General features: G+C 38.3%; 1 protein-coding gene across 8 annotated transcripts in view; it reads right to left on the bottom strand.

The window, feature by feature from the left end:
- Nucleotides 1-11,756, bottom strand: part of LOC131313177 (ABC transporter C family member 12-like) — a 30,034-nt gene extending 18,278 nt beyond the window's left edge. For 6 of the 8 annotated variants that reach the window (XM_058341333.1, XM_058341340.1, XM_058341336.1 and 3 more), the window contains exons 1-10: nt 11,596-11,756; nt 8,554-9,006; nt 6,932-7,110; nt 5,903-5,942; nt 4,809-4,965; nt 3,882-3,996; nt 3,701-3,781; nt 3,537-3,561; nt 1,840-1,896; nt 1,076-1,141 (exon numbers count right to left, since the gene is read on the bottom strand). In XM_058341333.1, the coding sequence (XP_058197316.1) occupies nt 1,076-1,141; nt 1,840-1,896; nt 3,537-3,561; nt 3,701-3,781; nt 3,882-3,996; nt 4,809-4,965; nt 5,903-5,942; nt 6,932-7,110; nt 8,554-8,886 (1,053 nt within the window). In that variant the 5' untranslated portion in view covers nt 8,887-9,006; nt 11,596-11,756. Of the gene's footprint in view, nt 1-1,075; nt 1,142-1,839; nt 1,897-3,536; nt 3,562-3,700; nt 3,782-3,881; nt 3,997-4,808; nt 4,966-5,902; nt 5,943-6,931; nt 7,111-8,553; nt 9,007-11,193; nt 11,379-11,595 lie in introns of those variants that run through there. The other 2 variants (XM_058341334.1, XM_058341335.1) reach the window with 2 other exon arrangements.
- Between the last annotated feature and the right edge of the window lie 12,300 nt (nt 11,757-24,056).

Here is a 24,056-nt window from a genome sequence, read left to right as displayed (position 1 = left end):
ACGTGTTAGTTTGATACTCATTGGTGTCTCTTTGCCCTTTACTATACTTTCGAGACTGTATCTCCCATTTCAAAATGTAGGCTCTGTTTGTTTGGGTGAAAATGTTTTCCCCAAAAGTATATTCCTAACTTTTGGTGTATGGTAGCACATACATGGAAATCTTTTTCCGTGGTAAAAGATTTTGGCCCAAACTAGCGTAAAATGATTTACGGCTGAAATCTTGGTAAGTCATTTTCCCGCCAATGATTCCACCATTGCAAATCAATAGCACTTAGCAAGAACTGAATCCCATTCTCTCTGGATTCCCTTACCCAGTCACCTCTCTCTCTCTCTCTCTCTCTCTCTCTCTCTCTCTCCAAGGATTTGTAATTATCGCCCCAATCTATACTTCCTACCACATGACATTCGTCTCTCCCCCTCCTTAATTTCTCTTTGCCACGTGCGTCCGTATATACAGTGGAGGGCCCCTGCACCAATTTCACCAATCACCTTCGAAGTTCTATGTCCACACCGTATGGGACATTTTTTGCAACAAAGTTCAGAGCACCATTTTTAAGAACGTACCAACCACCTAAAAATAGAAGTTCAAAAATTATTTTTACAGTAAAATACTTTACGTCAAAACAAATGGAGCCGTAGAGAGCCTTTAAAAACTTAATTCATACTAGTAACACATTTTTTCTTTTATGGAAATATGTAAATATATTCCTTCAAGATGATAAGCCTGAAAGTTAATTAGCAATAACTAGACGCGTGTAACAATATGTCAAAGGTCCAACCCAAATTCATCCCAAAATCATAAAAGAACTTGGTAGCGGAGTACCACAAAAGCAATGGACGCGTTGAAAATTTAATAGGCATAGACTCATAGTTCAATATCACCTCAATATGACCATAGGAGGACACATTTAGATAAAAAGAATTAGAGGTAATTCATGAAATTCATATCCGGCAACAGAGGAAATAATAACACAAAATGCCATGAGGAGAGCCGAAAAGTAACTATTCGATGAGTATGCTAGATATTATATCTAACAAAAATGCTTTAAGACACTGACAAGGGTAGAAAACATACCACCCCAACGAAAATTAAGAAGGCGTAAATGTACCCAATCCATGCTGGATCACCTTGTTCCATTGACTGCAAGCAGTAGCAGGTTAATTGTTACTTTGTGGGCCAAATACAAACTATAATGCAAAGTAGCAATCCTTTGTGTACCTAAAACTTGAAATGTAAAGTAAGTATGCAGGTTCGAAAATTTGTGTTGTATATATGCTATAGAACTTATGAGATTCACACAGGGTATTTGCCATATAAATGCTTGTTGTCCGTACATATTGTTATTCATAAAGTCAAGCTATTTCTTTCCTATATTTACTTCTTGATGGTTGTGAAGGATTTAACTTCTATTTGAGAATGAAACTTTAGGAAGAGTTATTAACAAAACTTAGAAATAAAGGCGATGTGTAAGAACCTGAAAAGAAGGGGGTATTGACAAGATGATATAAATTGAAAGATCCATACTCTACCTTATAAGGCAAAGCTCATGACCTTCATACAGTGCTATTAACAATGCTTTACTTTAGAGTCAAGATAGACACTTTTCAGGTACGTGCAAGTACATCAAAAAGTTCTCACTTAAATTTCCAGAAGCACCAATAAAGACTAAACTGATTCTGACAAGTCTACGTTATCTGCGGCATAATTCACTGCCATAAGAACGTGGGTGTATTCATCATGTCCACTGTATGTAGAAAGAAGTCAAGGCCCCTTGGACAACAAAATAGGGAAGTGGCATACATTGTTTTCATCTGCACGAGAAGAGTCATAAGGCTAACCTTTAAGAGATGATTCAACAAAACTGGCCCCACAAATTGGGAAAGATCATTGCCAATCTGCAAGACCATCAAAGAAGGATGATTAGTGTCGGTATTCATAAGACTGAATAGGAAAAAATGTTTGAATAAAATATGTTAGAACTTGTCCCACATTGGTTAATTGTAACCTCCAAAACGAGTATATGAACTTGCCCCACGCACTTTGGTTAAAAACAGTTTCTTAGAGGTTGACTATACATCTAGCTAAACTGAAGAAATATTGTATGAGCTCAAGCTATGAGCACCAACATGCCTAGCTGCTAGTCATATAGGATGCGGATATGCACTTGCAGGGCATGAGTAGGACAGGCTATTTTGGTGTGTCCTATAAATGTCATCAATTTTGAGCACGGGACACACTAGGAACACAGGGACACGCGTGTTTCATATTGGACATGTCAATCCTTAACTTAAAAGTTGATTTCAGGATAACCTGATGATAAAAAACACAAGTTAGAAGTAACTCCATAGAAAACTCAACCCGATAAGATCCTCATTTCAAAATAATAAATAGCAAGTAAAAGGTAAGGATTATAATGTATACCATTAGTTTTGGTTATTTCTCAACATATGTTTGTACAACAACAAAATATATCTCAAATGCATATGTATTTTTTGCCATCACTCCCACTGTATGTGTGTCCTCGTCTCTTCATAATTCTTGTGCCCTGAGTTCGTATCTGTTTCTATGTTAGTGTTGTTTTTGTGCTTTTTAGAGCTAAAGCCGCATGTGCTATAAAAGGGCTCTAAAAGCTAATTTCATTGTTTTCAAATGTGTACCTAAAAGTGTGTGTTCATGCACATTAGGAGCCATTATTTCATATCTTGACCATAGCAAGGGGAAAAAGAAGGTATGAGAGAAAAACTGTTGTTTCTTATCATGTGCAAAAAACCAATTCATTCCCTTCATATATTTATGGTCTTTCTAAGGAGGTTTGTAGCATGGCTTACCTAATGCATTGAAAGTGGGTGGCCATAAGGATGATTGTATATAAAATTCTAATTCGCATTTTAATTCACTAATCATGAGATGGTCATGCTAAATATTAAGTACGGGGCATCGTTTATTTGCCTCTTTACAGTTACTTCTACTCTTTGTGGCTTTTTTGTCGCTTCACAAATTTTTTTTGTAGACGTTGCCCATCTGATATTTACTCTTTTTGAAAACTCACACAAGTTCTTTCCACCTCGCATTAGTGCTTTTTCAATAAGCCATTAGCTTGGGAGTTCCTTGGGGAATGGAAATTTACACCATTGGCACGTAAGGCTAAGCTGAAGAGCAAACTAACAGGGCTTGGTCAACAATGAGTTTATAAACTAACTAAAATGTAAAAAGCATGGTTGAAATGTTCATTCTACGATCTACGAAGACCCTGTTAAGACAAGATATGTGATGCAAGTATGCAACCGATACAAAGCTTTAAACAATTGATTGAATCCTCATGAACATGGCTATAAGTAAGTTTCCACAAATGGCAAGTAGCATAAGGTTATGTAAACCTAAACTGAAAGATCACAAAGGAGATCTATTGCCTAGGCCAATCAACTTGGCCGATATTTGTGGCACATGATGTTATTCGTTGTTATCTGAGGATACGAAAGTGTTCTCTACGAATTTTTAAAAAACAAAAAACAAAATAGGAGAACAGAGTAATTACTTTGAAAATGCCTCCAAACCAGAACCTGTAGAAAAGAAAATACAAAAAGAAAGCAGTGAGAGAAAATTGTTTATAGATAAATCTTTACTTTTTGAAATGTTAATGATTTCTTGAAACCTGAAAAATAAAATAAGGAGTTTATAGTAAGCATTTATTCGCTATACCTTCCTCCTAGGCTACCGTTTAAGGCACGTAAAAGCCAGGGTTTAGACCTTTTAGATTCTTCAGCCCAACAAATTTGGAACCTACAAAAGCCAAAAATCAATACACAGTCCATAGGACAATTGTAGATTGAGCAATGAGCGTGCAACTTTGCATGGGCAAAAAAATCAACAAATTGCGAACTTTTTAATTAATGTCTCTGTCTGATCCCATGTGTCTAGCTTCCAGACATCCTTCTCAATGATAGGCCTTTTATAGCCTTGCTGCATGAGTGGGGTCATCCATCCGAAACAAATCCCTATAGTAAACCAATGTACGAACTTAGATGTAAGCTAACCGATCTTTAATAGACCCAATCTGACTCAATTATCACAAAGAAGGTAAGAGAACAATTGTTTTCAAGGAAAATGTGTTGTTGAAGTCCACAAATAGGAACAGGAAAGTGGACTAAGTACAAAAGAAAGCATGCTAGAATAACGACATGAACTCATCCAGTGCGTTTCTCTGGATTAGTTAAGAACATGAGAGTGGACTAAGTACAAAACTTTCTCCGCATCCAAGGGGACCACATATTCTACGTTTTGTTTCAACTTTTGCAGCTAGGAAAACATGATTAGCTCAGAAAACGTGGTATGGACGTTACCTCCGTGAATTTTTGGTACTGTTAATACCATCGCTATTAACTAGACGAGATCACTTTTCCTACGGCACTCTATATTACTTCACAATTAGTCCAGTCAAACTAATGTGCCTATAGGTCAAGAAACCAATGCCTTGTTCTCTTTACAATTCAAAAAGAATTTTTCAAAAAATTCCCCCTAGATTTCCTCTACTTCCAACATTTCTCTCTCTATCTCTCTCCACTTATTACCCTTACTATTTTTCAAAAAAAAATTCAAACACCAATCCAAATATACCACAAGAGTTTTAAAGCACGTGCTGATTTGCTAACAGAAGTCTACTCCACCTAATGCAATTACGCAGCCAATGATTGATTCATTCTACTACTAGAACAAATTCATTTCACCATTTTGGTTTCTTTGTGTCTGGCAACAATTTTGGTATTCTTTGCGTTTGGTAACAAAACACCCCATGATATTGACTACTTACTGGAAAATGGGTTGGCGTGCCTCTCTGGACAGATATGCTCTCCCCCCAAAAGTGCTTCGTACTCCGTGTCATCAAGAGACTCATTCCGCAAAGGTATGTACCCAGGATATGGATCCAAATGAGGAATGTAAACGAGAAGAGACACCCCAAACAGTAGCTGCATTGGAAAAATATTATGTAGCAGTATGTGAGATAGAATTAACTGGGACTTAAAAATGAAAACCCATAAAGTAAGTGCAACTAAAATTGTGTTCACATCATAAGCTTCTACATTTGTTCATTCCCCTCATAAATCTAAGGAAAATGCTAATGACCACCCAATGGTTTGTTCATGGCCTTGATGGATGTGCAAGTGTATGCCAATGTTTGGAACGTGTATAGAAAATTGTTGTAAACATGTGAAATGTGCATTGGGGAAATAGCTATGTCGGCATCATCCTTACCTAATTATAGCCCTCCATGGTGGTGTTAGCATGACCCTATCCTTATAACAGCTTAAGCTTTTGGGACTACTGGTAACCTAACGTGGTATCATAGCTCAGATTGCAAGAGGTCTTGGGTTCTAGTATCTCTGTTTGCATTTCTTCCAGATTTGCATTTTTACTTGTCCCCTTCTTATTCTGTTTTGCTCTATCTATGAAATTTGCATCTCCATGTGCATGACAGAGTTGCACGCGAGGGAAGATGTTGAATAGCTTGATATACTTTGTTGGGCCCATTTCCTAATAGCTTAAGCTTTTCGGAGTACTGGTAACCTAATACTAATAACTACCAAACATTTAATTGTTTAGGAGTAAAAACCTCAAAATTTAAAAGTGCAAGACATTTTTTTGTCTTTCTTCCCTGATTATACAAATTTAGGACTTGAATCTACATTTCACCCTCTGAGGGTGGGAAGGAAAACATTTAGCTAACAGTCCATTGAACACATCATGGTGTTTAATTACCTTAAATTTACAGTAGTATTGGAATATGTCGTTACCAAAGTGCAGTTTGTTGCCAGCTCTATTTCATAACCAATAAGATGAACTAGGCAATCAAAGAGAAATGAACCCAATGGGCATAGAAGGATCAAAAAGGCACAAACAACAAACCTGAATAGCAAGTGTGATGATGTACAAATACAGCACTGATCTGCACAAGTAAAAACAAGCATAAGGATGCATAGCCCATTGAAATTACAAAGAAAAAATGGACATACTGCACCACTACATATATTTCTACTTGGGTGATCATCTCTGTCATTTCAGGAGGGAACAGCCACTAAATTAGATGCAAGTACGTACACTTTCAAGAAGTACAATGGTACATAATTGTGCATTTGAATATTTCCTTGAAGGTAGTAGCCAGTGGGAGTATATTGAGGCATATTCCTTTAATCTTTTGTTATTCTTCTTCTTTATAGACGCAGCAAGCAGATTCAAAATTGAATATTCTTCATGTAAATTTAGGTAACACGTTCAAAAAATGATACACAGGCCTTAAAGGACAAACTTTGGAGTATCTTTAAACATTAGACACCGAAATTACAGGTAAGTGAGTACACTTTGCAAACCTTTATTTACAAGGAGCACAGCCAAGAGTCTCTGTGGGCTCTAGCTCTGGTAAAAGTGAGCATGGCTCCACCAACGGGGGGTCAGGCCAGATAGATGAGACTACAGATGCCTTGAACCTTATTGGCGGGGGTTGGGGTACTTGAGAATCTGTTTCTACAACAAGGAAAGAACAAAACGTTTTCTTGTCTAATTATCTTCCAGTATTTCGAAAGTTACTGCTATATTTTCCAATGGAAAGAGTAGCATAGAAAGGTAACCTTGCAAGGTATTCAACCCCTAATTCCCTACCAAGTTCGTCTTCTTTGACTTCTACTCTGAATCACCCATCCACCCAGCAATGCTTTGGCGTTCCCCTACATTTTGTGGTTGCATTTTTCTGTATTTAGCTTATCATTTTCACCTAATTAAAATTTCCTAACTTTAGCACATGCTGCCTTCCTTCAATTTATCCCATACACACATATGTCAGCAAGAAGTTGAAAAGAATCGAAATTCTGTGAGAACAGAAAAGAATTTCACAGTATCCATGAATGAGTCAATAGCATTGATAAAGGATAGACAATGGACCTCGTGTAGAAATCTGTCATAGGAAGGATGAGATTGAGCATCACAGCTTCCCCCACCAAGACATAAGCTACTCCAAATCGGATATACCAGCGGAACTCTTTGATATAGATTCTTGTTTCTATACCAATCATAACCAACATGGAGCACCAGGCAAGAGCCTCAATGATCAATGAAAATATCTGCAAGAGAAAAGACATTACTTATTTTACCAAAACAAGCCGCATTAAACCGCAACATGCAATAACTGTTTAATAGTATACATAGCATTAAGCATAATATGGGACTGTCCTTCCAATGGACATTACGTTGGCCAATGAGTATTTTCCTTCACAGTCCTTATTATCCGTGTGAGCTTCATCTTCATTCGCGAAAAATGAAGCATTTTGTACCTCTCTTTTTCCCAAAAAATATGTGTATAAAAGATAGATTCATGAGATGCACATTCCATAACAAGAGGAAACAGAATCCATGTGCAATGAGCTTGGTGGTAGTTATTTAGAAGATCATGCTGCAAGAAAAGCCATTAAAGAAGTTCTTTTCAACAGAATGAAATGCAAAAAACTGCTTCTAAACTTCAAGATACTGTGTTCCTATTTCTCGAATGCTTGAGAGTAATGTAGAGAATTTCACCCCTGTAATTTTCGGCATTTAATACTCTAGGCTCACTGAAGCCTTCCACATACAAGCTCCCAATACAGAGGAAATTTGAGCTATGACTCAAATGTGAACATAAATAAAGAGAGGAAAGGATAAAACATCAGCAGCATTTTGTGTTCTTCCAGTTTTGTGAATTTTCAGGGGCGAAAATGCATGCTTTCACTGTTTGTAGATATTTTTTATTGGAAGTAAATTTATCTTAGTAGACATTAAAATAGTACCATATTAAACTTTATCTCAGTGAATTCGATTTAGAAAGAAGACTTCTAGAGTTGGTATTCATTTAAACTTCTGGGACAGTAACCACCGCATAAATATTGAGGGCAGTACCATTTTAAATAACGAATAAAGGTTACCTTAAGAAAATACTTCTTTCAAATACAACTTCTTGAATAACAAACCTGAAAAAATCTTGTTGTCATTTCCTACCATTTTACAGGCTCTTAATTTTGGTATGTAACGATTATCCATATAAAGGACAACCGAAATACTTGATTCCCGTTACATAGGCGACATGGAGAAACGATAGTGTATCAAAGTAAAGCCTACAAGCAAGCTTTGGTCCCAATTACATTTGTCAGCTAGGAGGATCCATTTTCTGTAGTTGCTCTATCACTCTCAGTAAGTCCTTTACCGTCCTAACAAAATACAAGAATAAAGAAAGCAACAAAAGTTTTTGTTAAGATTACGCAAACTGTAGGATTTCATCAAGGCCGTGAGCAAATCTGATTTATTGGGCTATAAACATGAGTCACATTATATGATGTATTATGCACATAGAAACAAATTTCACTGAACCTAATCGTACGACACATTTAACTATTGACATGAATTTAAAAGATGGAAAAAAAACTAACAATTTCAGATTGCATACTCGTAACAGAAATGAATGCTAGAACAGAAAGACAATTGAAATGTCTATTTTGGTAAAAATAGCATAATACAGAAAACAATAAAACGTGCACCTCAAAGGGAGGAAGACCAGTCTGTCCATCCAAATTAAATATTGAAATCCCCATAACCAGTCTAAACAAAGGCTCAGCAGTGCAATAACTAGCCAACAAACCCAACAAGTAACTGTAGTTATTTGATCTCAGGCGATACCTCCGGACTTTAGGACCCTTTTTAGTCAGCCAAATCCGATAGAAACACAAGCCTAGAAGCACCAAATGAGAAATACCAACCACAACAGAGTCAATCCCACATGGTGTATAATCTCCAAAAGTGCTATCTGTTATGCTTGCCCAAACCCCATTTGCAACCGGCCTACAATACCAAGTCAAAGCTGGAAACCCCATTTTCAGTTGCCAGCCACTAAAACTTCACCACTAAAAGCACATTAGGCACTCATAATTTCCTCCTCGAAATAAGAAAACTTTTCAGGTACTTGATCAAGTTCTGCGATCATCCAATTCTTCCTTCACAAAAAACCAGCACAATAGCATTTGTTAGCCCATAATAACTCCCCACATCCGTCACAAATAACACTCAGGCTAGAAATTTATTCGAACATGAAGAAGTCAATTTCATAAAATATCAGTCCGTGTAACAAGACTGACATACTCGAATTCTAGCAATGATTAAGATAACAATCATTGGTTCTAAAGACTAGGGTTTGCAATTCTGAAGACCTGGTTATCTAAAAAACGAGCAGAAGGATATCCATCCAGTCTCCATTTGATTTCAAGAAAGCAAAGAAATACGAGAGTAAATCTTTCAAAATATCAAATTGTTGTTCTTTGTATCAAAATGTTAAACATCCAAGCCAAAATTAATTGACAACAAACACAGAAGCAATGAATGTAAACCTTGGCTCATAAATTAGTTTTAAAGGTAGCATCTACCAATTACACCAGACAAGTTGTCACGATCCAAATCATAGATTAAGGCCCTCGACCAGCTGGTAATTCCATCCCAATCAAGCCTACTACTCATTCAGTTACGAAAATTGTTCGCAAATTTGCATAATTGAATGATGATAGGTGCAAATCACATCCTAGAGCTAACTAAGGCTCCGCTCATGCTTGAAAAGTCGATAAGTCAATTTTGTGACAGAGTGTGGAGCTCCGCATCTCATTTCTCGCTTTCTGTTTTAACAAATTTGCAATATTACATGAATTCACAATGCTAGCGTACAGAATTGTCAGATTAATCTCTCTCTCTCTCCGATCCTTCAATGCCCATCCCCAACTTCTTCACTCCTCACTATGCAATTTAGTTTTCTGATCAGCTTATGATGTGCTCAGTAAGCATGAATGAATATACCCTTTCCCATTATACATGCTCACACTAATGTCACAAACTTATGTATTTAGTTATGTATACATGGTTTCAATGCTTAAATCTTCTTCATTTAACTGAATCAAATAGTTGGATGTTGATTTTACCACCGCAAAAGTACACTTCCATTGACTACTTATGTAAAATACATAAGTACATATAAGTACAAGAAAACACTTTAGGACACCTCACTTTTGGACATTTCACTCTCACGCTAGAGTTTGTCTTCACTCTCAGGGCCCGATTGGATGCGGGATATTGGATGCGGGATAAGGATGTTTGTGTCTTCACTCTCAGGGCCCGATTGGATGCGGGATAAGGATTGAGGGTATTAGTTATGAAGGGCAAATAAGATAGTATGGAGTATTATGTAAGAAGGGTGGGCCCACATTGATGTGACGGGGATTAAATAATACTTGATTTGGATGAGGGATAAAATGTGGGGATAACATTATTTTGTAGTTGAAATGGAAGAGAGAGGGGGTATTATGTAATAACACCCCAAAACCTCCCTATAAATAATCCCCCACCGGGGGTATTAGGGGTACAAAAGAATCCGGGGCTTAGCAAATACCCCGGCAAAATGTGTTCCCAAACCATGGGCCCACGGTCTTAGGAGGGGTATTACCAATACCTCTTCGGTAGCCCCCATCCAAACAGGCCCTCATAGTCTAATTTAACACCTCACTCGCACTTGAGACATACTCCCTCACTTACAAACTTAATAATGAGTTCACATCCCCTATTTATAGAGAGCAAAGCAAGTTTTTAGCTAATGGCAACTCTTGAAGTTTCTAGAAACCCGGAGGATCTAGGGAATATTCTGCCAAAATCCAGAACATTCTAGTAGACCTCGAAATGTTGCAAAAGAGTTTGGAAGATTCTAGTGAAGCCTAGAACATTCAAGAAGCATCTGGAAAGTCAGTGGTGACTCCCTTATTGGAATGGTCGATCTCTTCAAAAATTGGAATATATAGTCCAAAATATCAATTGATTTTTTCTTGAATGCAGGATTCTAAAATATTGGGGATGTTCAATTCACCATTAATAATAGTTGAATTAATGAACTTGGGAATAAAAATTTCATCTGACCTTTTGTTTTGAAAAATATTTCCCAAGTGAACCAAAAACTGGAAAACCAAAGGGAAAAAAAAAAAAAAAAACTTTTTGCGAAATCCTCCGATACGACATGTATGTTACGTACATTGGAAACTATCTACCTCCAAACAAGCGTTATAGTGGAAAATATCAACATCGAAACAAACGAATCGTAAGTATATTATTTGAAGAAAAGTGTTGGCAGAGATTAGCTGTTACAGCAGTACTTATGCAAAAACAATGTTAACGAGCGGAGAGACCGCCCAGACTAATCTACCAGTAGTTTCTATGGCAGTCTTCAACCAATGTGGAAATCAGAAAACACACACTGACAAGAACCGAGAGCAATGATAAATCCAAAACCCACATTTTTTCCAGAACCACACAGAATCAAGAACCAAGTAAAGAGAACTAAACATTATCCCAACACGGATATATATATATATATATATATATATATATATATATATATATATATATATCCGAAATCCAAGATTTAACCCAGATGTTCAATTTGCCTTGTTCTAGCTACGTTAAACTTTGCCTGCGCGAACTATATAGCTAGACTAGAAGAAGAAGAAGAAGAAGAATGAGGGAGGGAGGGAGGGAGGGAGGGAGTGGGAAAATACCTGTGAACTGGAAGAAGCATGCAAACTTGGGAGAAGCTAGCTAGTAGTTCGGAACAGCAGTTCGTCTAAGGTGAGATATTATTGTTGCTGCATGTGGAGTACGAGATTGGCTTTAAACAGTAGTTGTCAGTAACTGTGGATGAATTTCCAGAAGTAGTAGTGAAACATATATATAGGAGTGAATGAATTAAAAACAAAAACAAACAAAAATGAGTTGACTAACACTGTATTGGCACTTGGCATTTGGCAATTCAAGCGTCACGGCTTACGACCCCCTCTCACTACCTTGGGAGGGAATAAGACATACGAGTGAGAATAATGCCACTATATACATTTTTTTTTTTGACATGCACTATATACATATATGTATGTATATCTATTTATATATATACCTCTGTAGATACTTAGATATGTGTGTGTATCTACCAGTACCGGCTCGTCTTTTGACTGTTTCCCTGAAAATCGTGATTTGAGAGAGAGAGAGACTCAAAAAGATTTTGTCAAAGTAATAATTAAAATTATTATTTTTAATGTAAAAAAATTAGTTAGCTCGAATGAAGCGAGAGATATGGCAATGTCAAAGTTGGTGTCAATTTTGATATCAAAGATAACTTTACCATAGCCCCTCTGCGATCAATCTAGTTATCTAGGTTTGAGATTTGTTCTCTTCTAAGATCTATATTATTTTTAAAATCTTTAAGATGTTATCAATTCTTTTGGGGCCAGACTATATGGAGTCTTGTTCTTACTTTAATTGGGTCGCCCACTAATGGACGTTGATGTTTAGTCTTTGATAACTAGTTCACGTACGTGTAAGCTGACTCACATATCTCTGAGTTATAAAAAACAAAAAGAAAAGATAACATTAGCCATTTTGTGATGACGTGGACGGTAATGGACGAACTTGTATTTTATTTTATCTTAAAAGAAAACTTAAAGTTACAACTTTGATAGTCTAAATTACTCATGAATAAATGTTATTACCGGGAGATGCTAAGGGCACATCAATTTGTCACACTTCTCTCACATACATGTGGGTTCCTTGCGGCTCCCTAACATTTATCGTGAATTCCTGCATATGCATGTGAAAGAGGTATGGTTGGGATGTGACACATTGATATGTCCATAACATTTTCCATATTATTTGGCTTAAAATCTCTATTATAAAACAAAAGGGTGCGGGGACAAGTTATTGGAATGGTTAAGATTCATTTGATCTAATGGCTCATGTATGCTTTCCAACTCTCTTAAGAAAAAACTCACACTCTCACAAATATGTTACAAAAATGCCATCAATTTGTTTTTCCCCCTACCAATCAGCTTCTGTTTTGATGAGAAAAAAAAAACCCAGTAGTCACCACCACATCTGTCTCTCTCTCTCATCAAAACCTCTCATTTGATTGTCCGGCCACAAACAGTTATCGCCCTTGCCGGTGAGTCACTCGGAACCCGGAATCCACTGTCCTCGGTAACATACTCTCTCAGTCTATTGCTCTTTCTCTGATATGTAGTAGTTTTTGGGTTTTGGTTATCCTTTTCTCTATTTTCCTTTGTCTTTTTCTAAAATTTTTATATAGCTACCTAAAAATTGAAATAATGTTTTGAGCCACTATCAAGATTCAAATGGTAATTTCAATTTCAATCAGCGGTAGTGCCATAGGCATGGATAAACACTAATTTATATTATAAAACAGAGCAGTTTTTTTTTTAAAATGTCTAGGTATACAAACATAGATGCATCTACAGTTGTTCGATCGCACTTAGTGATAAGGTTATAGTCGCTGGATCAAAGGAATGAAGCGCTCTCTCTCTCTCTCTCTCTCCCTATAAATTACTCCCATTAAGATATTGTATTCGAAAACCATCCATTAAGGCATTATTCAAATGAAAACCAAAATCATATATAACATTTGTACAAAACCGAAATCAAAGCCAACATTCATTTCCCTATTCGAAAACTCAATGGATACCGACCCGAGCACACTAACCATGGCCACCGACAGTACATGGGGTCCACTCCGGGCTCCGCATATGAATGATCCAACCCGTTCAATACTTTAAAAAAACAACGAGCTCGAGAAAAATCAGCTCCATCCGATATGTGCAAGTGTTTGATCAAATCTTTCCATTTTTGAAAATTGAAAAAAAATGGAAAGATTGGATGAAAAATGGGAAGATTGGATCGAGCACTTATACATATCGGATGGAGCTGATTTTTCACCTATCTATTTGATTTTTATTTTAAAATTATTGAACGGCTCGGATCATCCATGCGGGTCCAGAGTGGGCCCCGCGAATGGTCGGTACGTAAGATTTGTGTACTTGAGTTCAGTATTCGTAACATGCTCCTTTCCTATTTCTAGGCTATTAAACGTACATCATGGAAATCACCGAAAAATAGAATTTTCTATACATCGTTCATATGATTTTTACATTCTTCTTCTTTACTTTCTCTACATCTCCCCTCCTCTCTTGCTCTTGGGAAGTTCAATACCACCAAAATCTACTTCGCCGAAACTACCGAGGTGAGTTCTTCCATTATGTTTTTGTATATTTGCTACCAATTTTCTTTTCATTAAGATTATGATGTTAATCAATGAATATATTGCGTTATTGTTTATAGCATAGTTGAATTTGTTGGACACGAGTTGGTATATGACACGCAAGTTCAGTATTAATTTGCGTGTTTTGATTGTTTGAGCCGTTGCATACGAGTTCAGTATTTATTTGGGTTAAATACCTAGACACCCCTCGAACTATTGCACTTTGTCTCGCTCATCCCCTCTTGGAATTTCGCCTACGGTGAGGCCCTTCATTAAAGTTTTTTTGTCCCGTTCACCCCTTCCGTTAGGATTCCGTCTATAAATGTTAAAAATTTGGCTTAAATTATTTCAAAAATGATAAAATCTTCCTACATTGCCCCTAATATTTGCCCCACCCTTCCAACCTCCTCCACCGCCGACCTCCACCCTTCCAACCTCCTCTCACCTACGGCTCCACCCTCACTATCATCCGCTCCTTCTCCCTTCGACTCATCACCTCCCCCCCTCCCCCTCCTCTCTTTCTCTCCTCCCCCTGCCACATTTTCGCCGCCGGCGACCGCTACGGCCGCATCATCCTCCTCCCACCCCCTCATTAACAAATCCCCCATTCTTTTCCTTCACTTCGATAACAACTCCATGCCAAGTCCAGCGTCCAAGACCTCTGCTTCTGCAGTTCACATCATAATCCGACCAAATTGCATAAATCAAGCTCGATTCGACGCAAATTACCTGTTGGGAAACCGAATGCTAGGTTTAGGAATTCTAGCTGCAAGAAGTGCTTGGACTTTCAGGGATAAAAGGACGACGACGACGAAGGAGCAAGTGACTAGGAGAGAGAAAACGACTGTCGCCGAGGAGGAGGAGGAGGAGGATTTGCGAGAGGGATGGCACGGGTAAAGCCTCCCTTTTGCCGCCATCGGAAACCTAAAAATTAATTCGACTTCAATCGCTGACTAGAGACCCGACCCGACAACAACTCATTCAGAACCCTCGCCGCCCTCTCCAGACCTCCCTCCTCTCTCCCTACAACACCACCACCAATCGATGCTTCTTCAAATACGCCGCCACTCTGGAATACCTCTCATGCATCCGACGCGACCCATTCGACTCAAGAAGGTTTTGTGCCCTAGGACTCAAAAGATTCTTGCTATCTGTTGTCATTATGCACGAGGAAGAGTCGGAGAACGACTATTGTGTAATCGCAGCAAATACGGGTGTAATCTTTCCTCCAGTTTTTAGATCCTATTTCATGTGGTGGCGGGTGGCAATGGTGGTTGGGAAGAGGCATAGAAGTGGTGGAGGTGGGTGGCGTTAATGGTGGTGGGAATTTCAATTGAGAGAGAGAGAGAGAGAGGAGAATGACTGTTGTGATATGTATAAGGGCAAGATGGTCTTTTTATTATTTCCGTCCAACAGAGTCAGGTCCTCCAAATGAAAACATTAATGAGGGGGTCTGTCTGTAGGCAAAATTCTATGAGGGGGTGAGCGAGACAAAGTGCAATACTTCGAGGGGTGTCTAGGTATTTAACCCTATTTATTTTTGTGTGCTAATAATTCGAATCGTGCCTTCAGGCACGGATACACACTAGTGGCATTACAAATTCAAACATCTCGGCGATGATTTTGGAAGTTACCCTATTTTACTTGAACTACTAGAAACTCTCTCTCTCTCTCTCTCTCTCTCTCTCTCTCTCTCTCTCTCTCTCTCTCTCTCTCTCTCTCTCTCTCCGAGTGAGAACTAGTGGGGCCTGGATTTGAGGTCAGTTGGATTAGAGAGAGGAGAGCAGGACAGGACAAGACACGACAGGGTGTTTAATTCTTGTTGGGGTGTGGGGACATCTGAATAGGGTGGACCATAAAAATAAAGACTTTTTTGTGGTTGGAATTCTTGGGGGAACTCGTGGTGTAGTACGCATTAAAAAAATTCCGAAAATTGGGTGAAGTAGAACCTGTTTGGTGCTTTGCTTATTCTTATTTTTAGTGCAAGTAAAGTGATTAGCAAATCTCAAGACAAGAAAATGATTTATTAGGTTACACTTTGGTTATTGATGATTGGTTTCTGTTAACAATGAGATAACAGGCCAAGTGAGAAGCCAATTGTTTATTAATTATTTACAAGCAAGAAGTAGATTGGGAACCACACGGGCCATTATTGTTTATTTTGAACTTAACAAACATGTTAAACAACAACCAGTGCTCAAAGCATAGTGGCTTACGACTATAATTGCTCGTTTGATTCACGAATTAATTGTTTAGGACAAGACTAATTGTACTTGTCATAGTCTCGCCGTTACTTGTTAGGCATGCTAAGGGTCTCAGATAGGCAACTGTTGTCTTTCTTCTTGTCCTTTTAGTCTTTGTTTTTCTTCAAAGATTAATAAAAAAAATTCGCCATTCAAAAAAAAAAAACTCAGTAGGGTTTAAGCTCCTCTTCATACATGTATCCTTAAGACTCTTTCTTTGAGCCACTATGATCTGCCTAAAAAACAATCCCAACCCTTCATCTTGCACATACTATAACGAAAGAACATCTATGCAGAAACTTAACTTAATCTGATATTGATTGGCACGTGAACGATTTGTATGAAATAGATAGTTTAAGTTCCAAATTTACTTGTTGACATCCTTCTTTATAAAACAAAGGGCAAACTATTCGATTTTTTGCATGACTGTTCTTTTTTGCAGTATCTACGAAATGAAAAGTTTTTTTTGCTTCATTGTTGTGGGCTATAAATGGGCCCCAAAGAAAGAGTCTTGAGGGATATGTAGGATTGTGGAGGGAAGAGGACCTTAACTGCATGCAATATTCCGATTAGAAGGACATGAGGTCAAGTTTATTTAGTGACATTCACAATTCACAGTAGTGGTGGCTCCAAGAACTTTTAATAGGGTGTCAAGAATTACCTTAACTAAGAAGCCCTGATCAAGTCCAGAGAGGGTAGAGTGAGAAAGTTTAGGGTGGGTTCCCCTCCACAACACCTTCCCCCTTCCTGTTCCCCTTTCCCCCTTTCTCTTCCTTCCTCCCCTCCTCGCCATCCCCCATCTCCAGACTCTTTCTGCTCCTCCCCTCTCCTCTTTAGGCCCATGGTTGAGACTCTCTTTTTAAGGAGATGAGATCTCCCACTCTCCCCAACATTTTTGGACTCAGGAACCAGTTCTAGGGTTTTAGATCTGGGTCTTTGGAACCAACTCAGCGGCGACGGTGGCAGTGTCAGTCAGCGGCTTCGGCCCTTCCCGCCTGGAAGGAGCTCAAATTGGTGCGGTGGGTCTATCTCGAGAGTTGCTCTACCCTTGGCTACTCCACCCACCCTCACGATTGTAATCGATGGGTCTGGCTCCGACGTTTTAGTTCCAGACGGCTTTTTTGTTTTTTATTTTGTTTGTTATTTTGGTTTGTTGTTTTGTATTTTGGACCGGTAGTGTCCTTTTTATAATAATATATAATATGATATGTTTTTGAGTTGATCAAAAGAATTACCTTAACTATTCTAGTTCTATTAACCAGTCATATATACACAAAATTTCATATACTAGTGTGAATAGTGCAATAAAAAATATACGATTTTATAATTGTTCTTGATGATTTATAATATTTTGAGCCAAGCAAGATTAAATCGGCACATAAATTCACTAATATTCTCTAGGAAAAAATTGTGGCAAATACGTTTGGATCTTTTGGACAGATACTCTAGTTTCTTTTTTGGAGAGATAGAGTCGAGTGTCATTTGGAGATAAGTCAGAGCACGATATATATCGATACCAATAGATCCTTTTTCCTCTCCCTATTTTTAAAAATTTCTAATATAGCCTCGTGAATGTAAAAATGGGGCCATTTTTGTTGGACTATTATAAGGTGGACATACCAAAGTTGGACAATCGAGCCCCTAAAGTTTGTATATTTTTTTAGGATTTAAAGTCGCCGCACCTCAAGTTTTAGCTTGGGGCCTGCTCTACTCACATGCTAGATCTTTTTACTCTCTTATTAATTTCATACTCTCCCAATTTACTTGGTGCATTTCCTTATTTTGCATGTTATAATATTCTCAATGATTGTTGTATAATAATAAGTTTTTGAGTACCATTCTGACAAGAAGGCCCCTTTATCACAATTGTTGATAACTCATGGATGAGAAGTGTGATAAGCACCCAATAATGCATATTCTTGGTGTTTAAATCCTCTAGTATATTGTGTTTGTACATATATGTTGTCGTTTTTATGCGATATTGCACGTAAGGTAGGTTTTTGTATATTTCAGGTAATTCGTACAAATAAGGCGCGTTTGAATGCCAAGGAATGCTCCGGGTGCAACCAAGTAATCAAAGACATGTATCACTCTGTTGTGGTGCTCGAAAAGTCATGAAGAGATAGTTTGGAGGTTGCTCAGGTCGCCCAAGGGTCAAGGGAATTGAAGGAGAAGTGAGGATTTTACCAAAGCCACTCATCTTCCGACCAGCTGATGGTAGAATTATCATAACTTTTGATGTACAAACTACTTTTGATCCAAACTACTCGGGTTAGAAAGTAGACTCGACAAGCTTTCCAACGGTCCAAAGAACACCCAAATCTAAGTTCGGGAGTGTCCGGAGCAAGCCTGCGAAGTTTGCCCAAAAATCTGTCAAGCAGGTACTGGTATTGGCCAACTCCCAGTACCGGTACTGGGTGTCCAAAGATCATTTTTTCAAGCCCGTTGAAGCCTGGTACCGGTACTGAGAAATTTCCAGTACCGGTACTGCATGGAAAAATCTGCAGATTTTTGTTAACTTTTTCAACCTTCCATTTATGGAAAGTTTTCACTTTTAGAATATTTTTGGGATATTTTGGGGACTTTTTTGGTCCTTTGTAACTTAACTTTAGAGCCCTATAAATAGGCTTGTATGCCTTTTATAGAATGTATGGCCATTTCTAGTCTTTTTTAGGCCTAAGTCTTTCTTTTGCTTTCTAGGAACTCCATTGTTAGTCTTTCAAGTTTTTGAGTATATTTCCTTCAAGAACTCCTTAAGGTGTCTTATGTTATTTTCTTGCTTGTTAATGTTGTAGCTACTTGTTGGATCTTCTATAAAATCAAGTTTATTTCCGTTTTCATCAGTTAAATCTCATGTCTCTTTTTAGCTTTATGCCTATGTGGGCTCCCGACCGGTGCGCGCCCAAGAGAGTTGCCACCCGAATTTTTGAGATGGATGATCCGAGAAACCGATAACTTATTTTGAAAAAGGATTTTAGTCTAGCAAAAACGTTGAGACTTTGGGTCCGGGAGCCACATTACAAATAAGGAAGATTTTGTCGAAAAGCACCCCACTCGCCCGGTGAAACCGGTCTCTACTAAACATTTTCAAAAAGGAAACTCTTCATGGATCTTTTTGGAAAATAAAGCTCTTTTAATAAACAAGTAAGAGGGGAAGGGACATGGGAAAATATATCACATTGACGTGCGTGTGGTGCTGTCTGTACAGAGATGATAAAGATGATGCAGTGCATAAAAGAAAAGAGAAGCTTCTAAATAAACTACCTGAGTCACTGTGATCCCCTTCACGGCATACTGACGCACGACTTTACAGTACGCCGTGAGGGATTTCTGTTCTGTTATCAGATCGTCATCAGCTCTCAGAGTATAAATTTCACCACTTTTGACAGGCATCTAAAGATGCTTAGTCATTGGATCACTTTAGAACAGTACCATTTCATCAAGCCATGGACGTAAAACAATTCTTAGTGCGGTTAATCGCTTGAAATGATCGAAAAAGCTTCGTTTATAAACTGAACATGGCTTGTAGATATGGCCTCATTCTGAGAATGCTGACAACTGGTCTCTTCTTAACAGAAATAGGCCTTATGAAAGATGACTTGGATGCAGACAGTTTAAACAAGAAACATTGGTTGATGAAACGCTGTGCGTTTGAACACACTACGCCGTGCGACGCATTGAAACGCCGCACGGCGTTGTGCCTTCAGGTCAGTAGTTGCTTTGTTTTCTAAAAAATGATTTTTAAGTCAAAACTTTACCAAACGAGGGTTAAGTCTGACAGCAGAAGAAGTTCCCTCAGGGTCAGAACTAAGCCTAACCCAAGGAAACTTAGTTTTTACCTTTGATCTTGCGCTTGGACAAGGACGGATGATGGCGGATGAGCGTTGGTGGGGTTGGTTGAAAGAGGAGGGGGGTATGGATGTGTGTAATAAATGGGTGTATTGAGTGGTTGGGATCTTAAAGTGAGTAAAAGGACTCTCTTTTAATGATGAAGAGAAAAATGGGGACTTTGAGAAAGGAGAAACCCAGAGAATATTTTTAGAGCAAACCTTCTCAAGACTTGGAAGTGAGGAGTGGGTATGAAAGCATGATGAGAGAGAAAGAGAGTTCAAGGCCCCTTTCCCTTGAGTGGAGGGGTGTATTTATAGGCAAGAGCTAAGGATTTTGAATTCAAATGGTGGAGGTATTTTCTGGGCAGGCCAGAAGTGTCTTTTCAACTTAGCCAACTTGTAGCTGTGGCTCAAGTGGGCGTGGCCGACAACTAGCTGAGCCAGTCAGAACTTTATCCAAAATGTCGTGCGGTTTACCTCATGACCTCGTGCGGCATAATGAATTCTATTATGCCGTGTAGTGTAGAATTGTTCCGCGCGGTATTTTAGGTCTAGTCCAGGGCTTTTAGGCTTTTGGTTTGGGCTTTGAGGTTTTGGGCTGAAGGAGTCCTTTATCCAAGCTCGCAAATGTATCATTTCCTTTATTTCATCATCGGGATGTTTAAAGGCTCTCTGAGGTCCGGATTGGGGTGTCTACAGCCTTGCTCTTTTACTATGTTTGAGTAGTCGATTAGGCTTGGCATCGGGGTGATTAACACCTCGTGATTTAGGTTAATCTTGTCTTTCTCAACTCGAGATTTGAAGTTTGACTTGTAAAATGAGGAGAGTTCACCTTTTATGTAACAAAACTTGCCGATGTTAATCTCCGGTGATCATGTGCTTGCTCACATGGTTCCGGAGCAATGTATTGGTTCGTGTTTGCCAAAAGAACGAAAGAGCTCACTTGTTTTCCATTCTACACTTCTAGTCCTTTATTGGTTTCATAGTTAAATCTTCCGGTTGATAGCCTATGCCGTGTGATTCAACCGAGTTTTCGTTGAGCATGGTTAGATGACTTAAGTTAAGGGTGTTAGTAACTCCAACGCCTTGGCGCCTTTAATTCTTAGCTCAAACTCATTTTCTAGTCTTTTTCATAAGGGTATTTCTCACATTTCAAAGGAAAACTAAAAATTGGCAGTCTAAACGCCGGAAACTCTTACATCTACAATCCGAATTAGCTATAAAGATTATCTCTGTGGGTACGATCCCAAACTTTCCGGTATTTATGCTGACAACGACCTAGCCCTACGCTCAGGGTAATTCAACCTTTTTCAATGGTTAGGTTGTGACGAAGCAAAGTGTCACGCTCTCAATTTTCGACGTAAATAAATAATTCATTTCATTAAAAGATCTTCGCATCATATAGATAGTACCCAAAAGAGAGTTCCCAAATAATCAACATACAAACCAAGTTTCCAAGTTTAGATAAATACAACATTGGCACTCCAGCCCAAATTAAACCTAAGTACAAGTACGAACATGTTTAGAATATTACAAACGTTATAATCAAAAGGGTTAAGAAGATAAGTTACAAATACATCTTTGTCAAAAGAAAGTCATTACAAAGATGACTAAGTAACTCTCGGAGTTAGCTTCCAAAAAATGATTCTTCCATCCAAGCACACAATGCAAGCAAGCTATTGTCTAGCATTTGAACCTGAAAATGAAAATACGTTGAGTTACATCAGCCGAGTAGAATTTTTTTTACCAATTCTATGTGCATATATGATGACGAGTGCAAGGAATGAAGACAAGAGAACGCAACTCAAGAAGTAGATAAACAGTCACTTCACAAGTATGCCAACATTCATTACGTTCAATCTAAAGTGTGACATTATCTCAATTAGCCATATAGTACTTGAGATACAAGCAACCCTAACGATTTTGACGCGACGCTCTATCCCAAACCTCTGCCGACTGTATTTCTACCCTTTGCGTTATAGTATATCACCTCGAGAGTTACTATATTGCCATCCCTTGCATTACAGTGAACCCTAACAACTTGGGTCACCGTATTACCATCCCTTGCGTTGCGTGACCCACTCGAGTCTCTGTATTACCGCCCCTTGCGTTACGAGACTACCTACCCCAACTTTCGACTCACACACTTACTTTCTTATTCAATATGCAACCTAAGACTCTCCCTTATTCCCATTCACACACGTGTCACCCAACGATGTGCCAAAACAATATTAACATGCCACTAACGTTCCCATGTTTAGTCAATCACATAACATGCATTCCGATTTAGCTTTAATCAAGAAAATTACCATTCTTTCATTAATAACGGAAGGGCAACGGGATAATAATAACATCGATTAATCAAAGGAAGTCAATTAAGCATGCTTGAAATAGGTTAGGAGATGTCCAAAATGGTTTAGAAGGAAACGGGGTTCGAAATGATCAAGGAAACACAAAACAACAAAGTTGCTATCCAGAGAGGAGGGGGATCGATCCCGGCAACTGCTGGTCTAGAGAGAAAATGGGGGATCGATCCCCTATGCACGGAGATCGATCCCTACGCGATTTAGGGCGATTTCTGCAGATTTTTGACAAACTTCAATGATGCATAGGAGGACGAACCAAGCTTGATTTCTACACATAATCAACATATAAATACATAAAAGAGGCAAAGAAGTCCCTACCTTGAGTCAAGGAGCGAAACCCAAGAGATTCGAACGAGCCCTAGTTCCAAACTCTTTGAAATCAACCGAGATCTTCTCCCCGAGCCTCACCTAACATGATATGAGCCCGAGGTTGCGTTCTAGAGATGAAATAGAGATGGATCTTTGAGATTCTTGAGATTTTTGGTAGAGTTTTAAGTGAGAGAGAGAGAGAGAGAGAGAGAGAGAGAGAGAGAGAACTAAGAAGAGAAAATGATATCTCCTACTCACACACCCCACTATATATACTATCACATATTCAAATCACACACACACTCCCTCTAGATTCCATTCTTTAACCTTAAACCCCAATTCAATTAACCACCACATTACTCATATTTTTCCAACTAGGCATTAATAAAATATTTTCGATAATTAGAAATATACGGGTCTCCACAAGAAGCGTGCTGAGAGCACTGTATTAAGGCTAATATTCCTCTTATTGTGAAGGTTCAATCAAAGTGTACTAGCCCCAAGATTCAATTCTAAGCGCTCCTAAGCTTTTGTCGTATGATGTTTACAACTACCAAAAACATTTGAATGGGTCACAATCTGAGTTGTCCAATGAACATAGAAAGTAGATTTAGAACACTCACACAAATATGGTTGTATCTCTCTATAACATGATGGATGTGGACCTGGCCGAAATACAATATATATATGTAGTGGGGTACTCTATTAACCACAACTATGAAAATTTATTTTCCTAGTCAACCACAATGAGAAAATGCTACACTTTGACCGTGTTATTATCAACAAAAGTTTCATAAGCCATACTTCCTAGAAATGTACCTAAAACTTACAGATGGAAATATCGGACACGACAATTAATGCAACTCAAACCCAACACCAAATTAAAAGGTTTGGGTCAACTATTTATTTGACGCGAACACGAATACATACGACACAACTTGATGACACAAAAAAATGGGACGAAAAAGGATTGGAGTCTGTTAACTTGCCGAAGGACACAGATAACCGTTTAATCTTGTGGTCAATGCTTTAAAAAAGAGAAGTTTAACATTAATTTTGGCACATATATAAAAAAGTTATAGTCTAATTTTGTAAACTAAAACTTACATAATTATAAAATTTATAAAACCACTAGCATAATTAATTATGTAATTTTGAGTGGAGGCACGT

Source organism: Rhododendron vialii, chromosome 13a, assembly GCF_030253575.1.
Source record: "Rhododendron vialii isolate Sample 1 chromosome 13a, ASM3025357v1".
NCBI lineage: Eukaryota > Viridiplantae > Streptophyta > Magnoliopsida > Ericales > Ericaceae > Rhododendron > Rhododendron vialii.
Note: the sequence above shows the minus strand (reverse complement) of the source record. Positions and strands in the feature narration are given on the sequence as shown.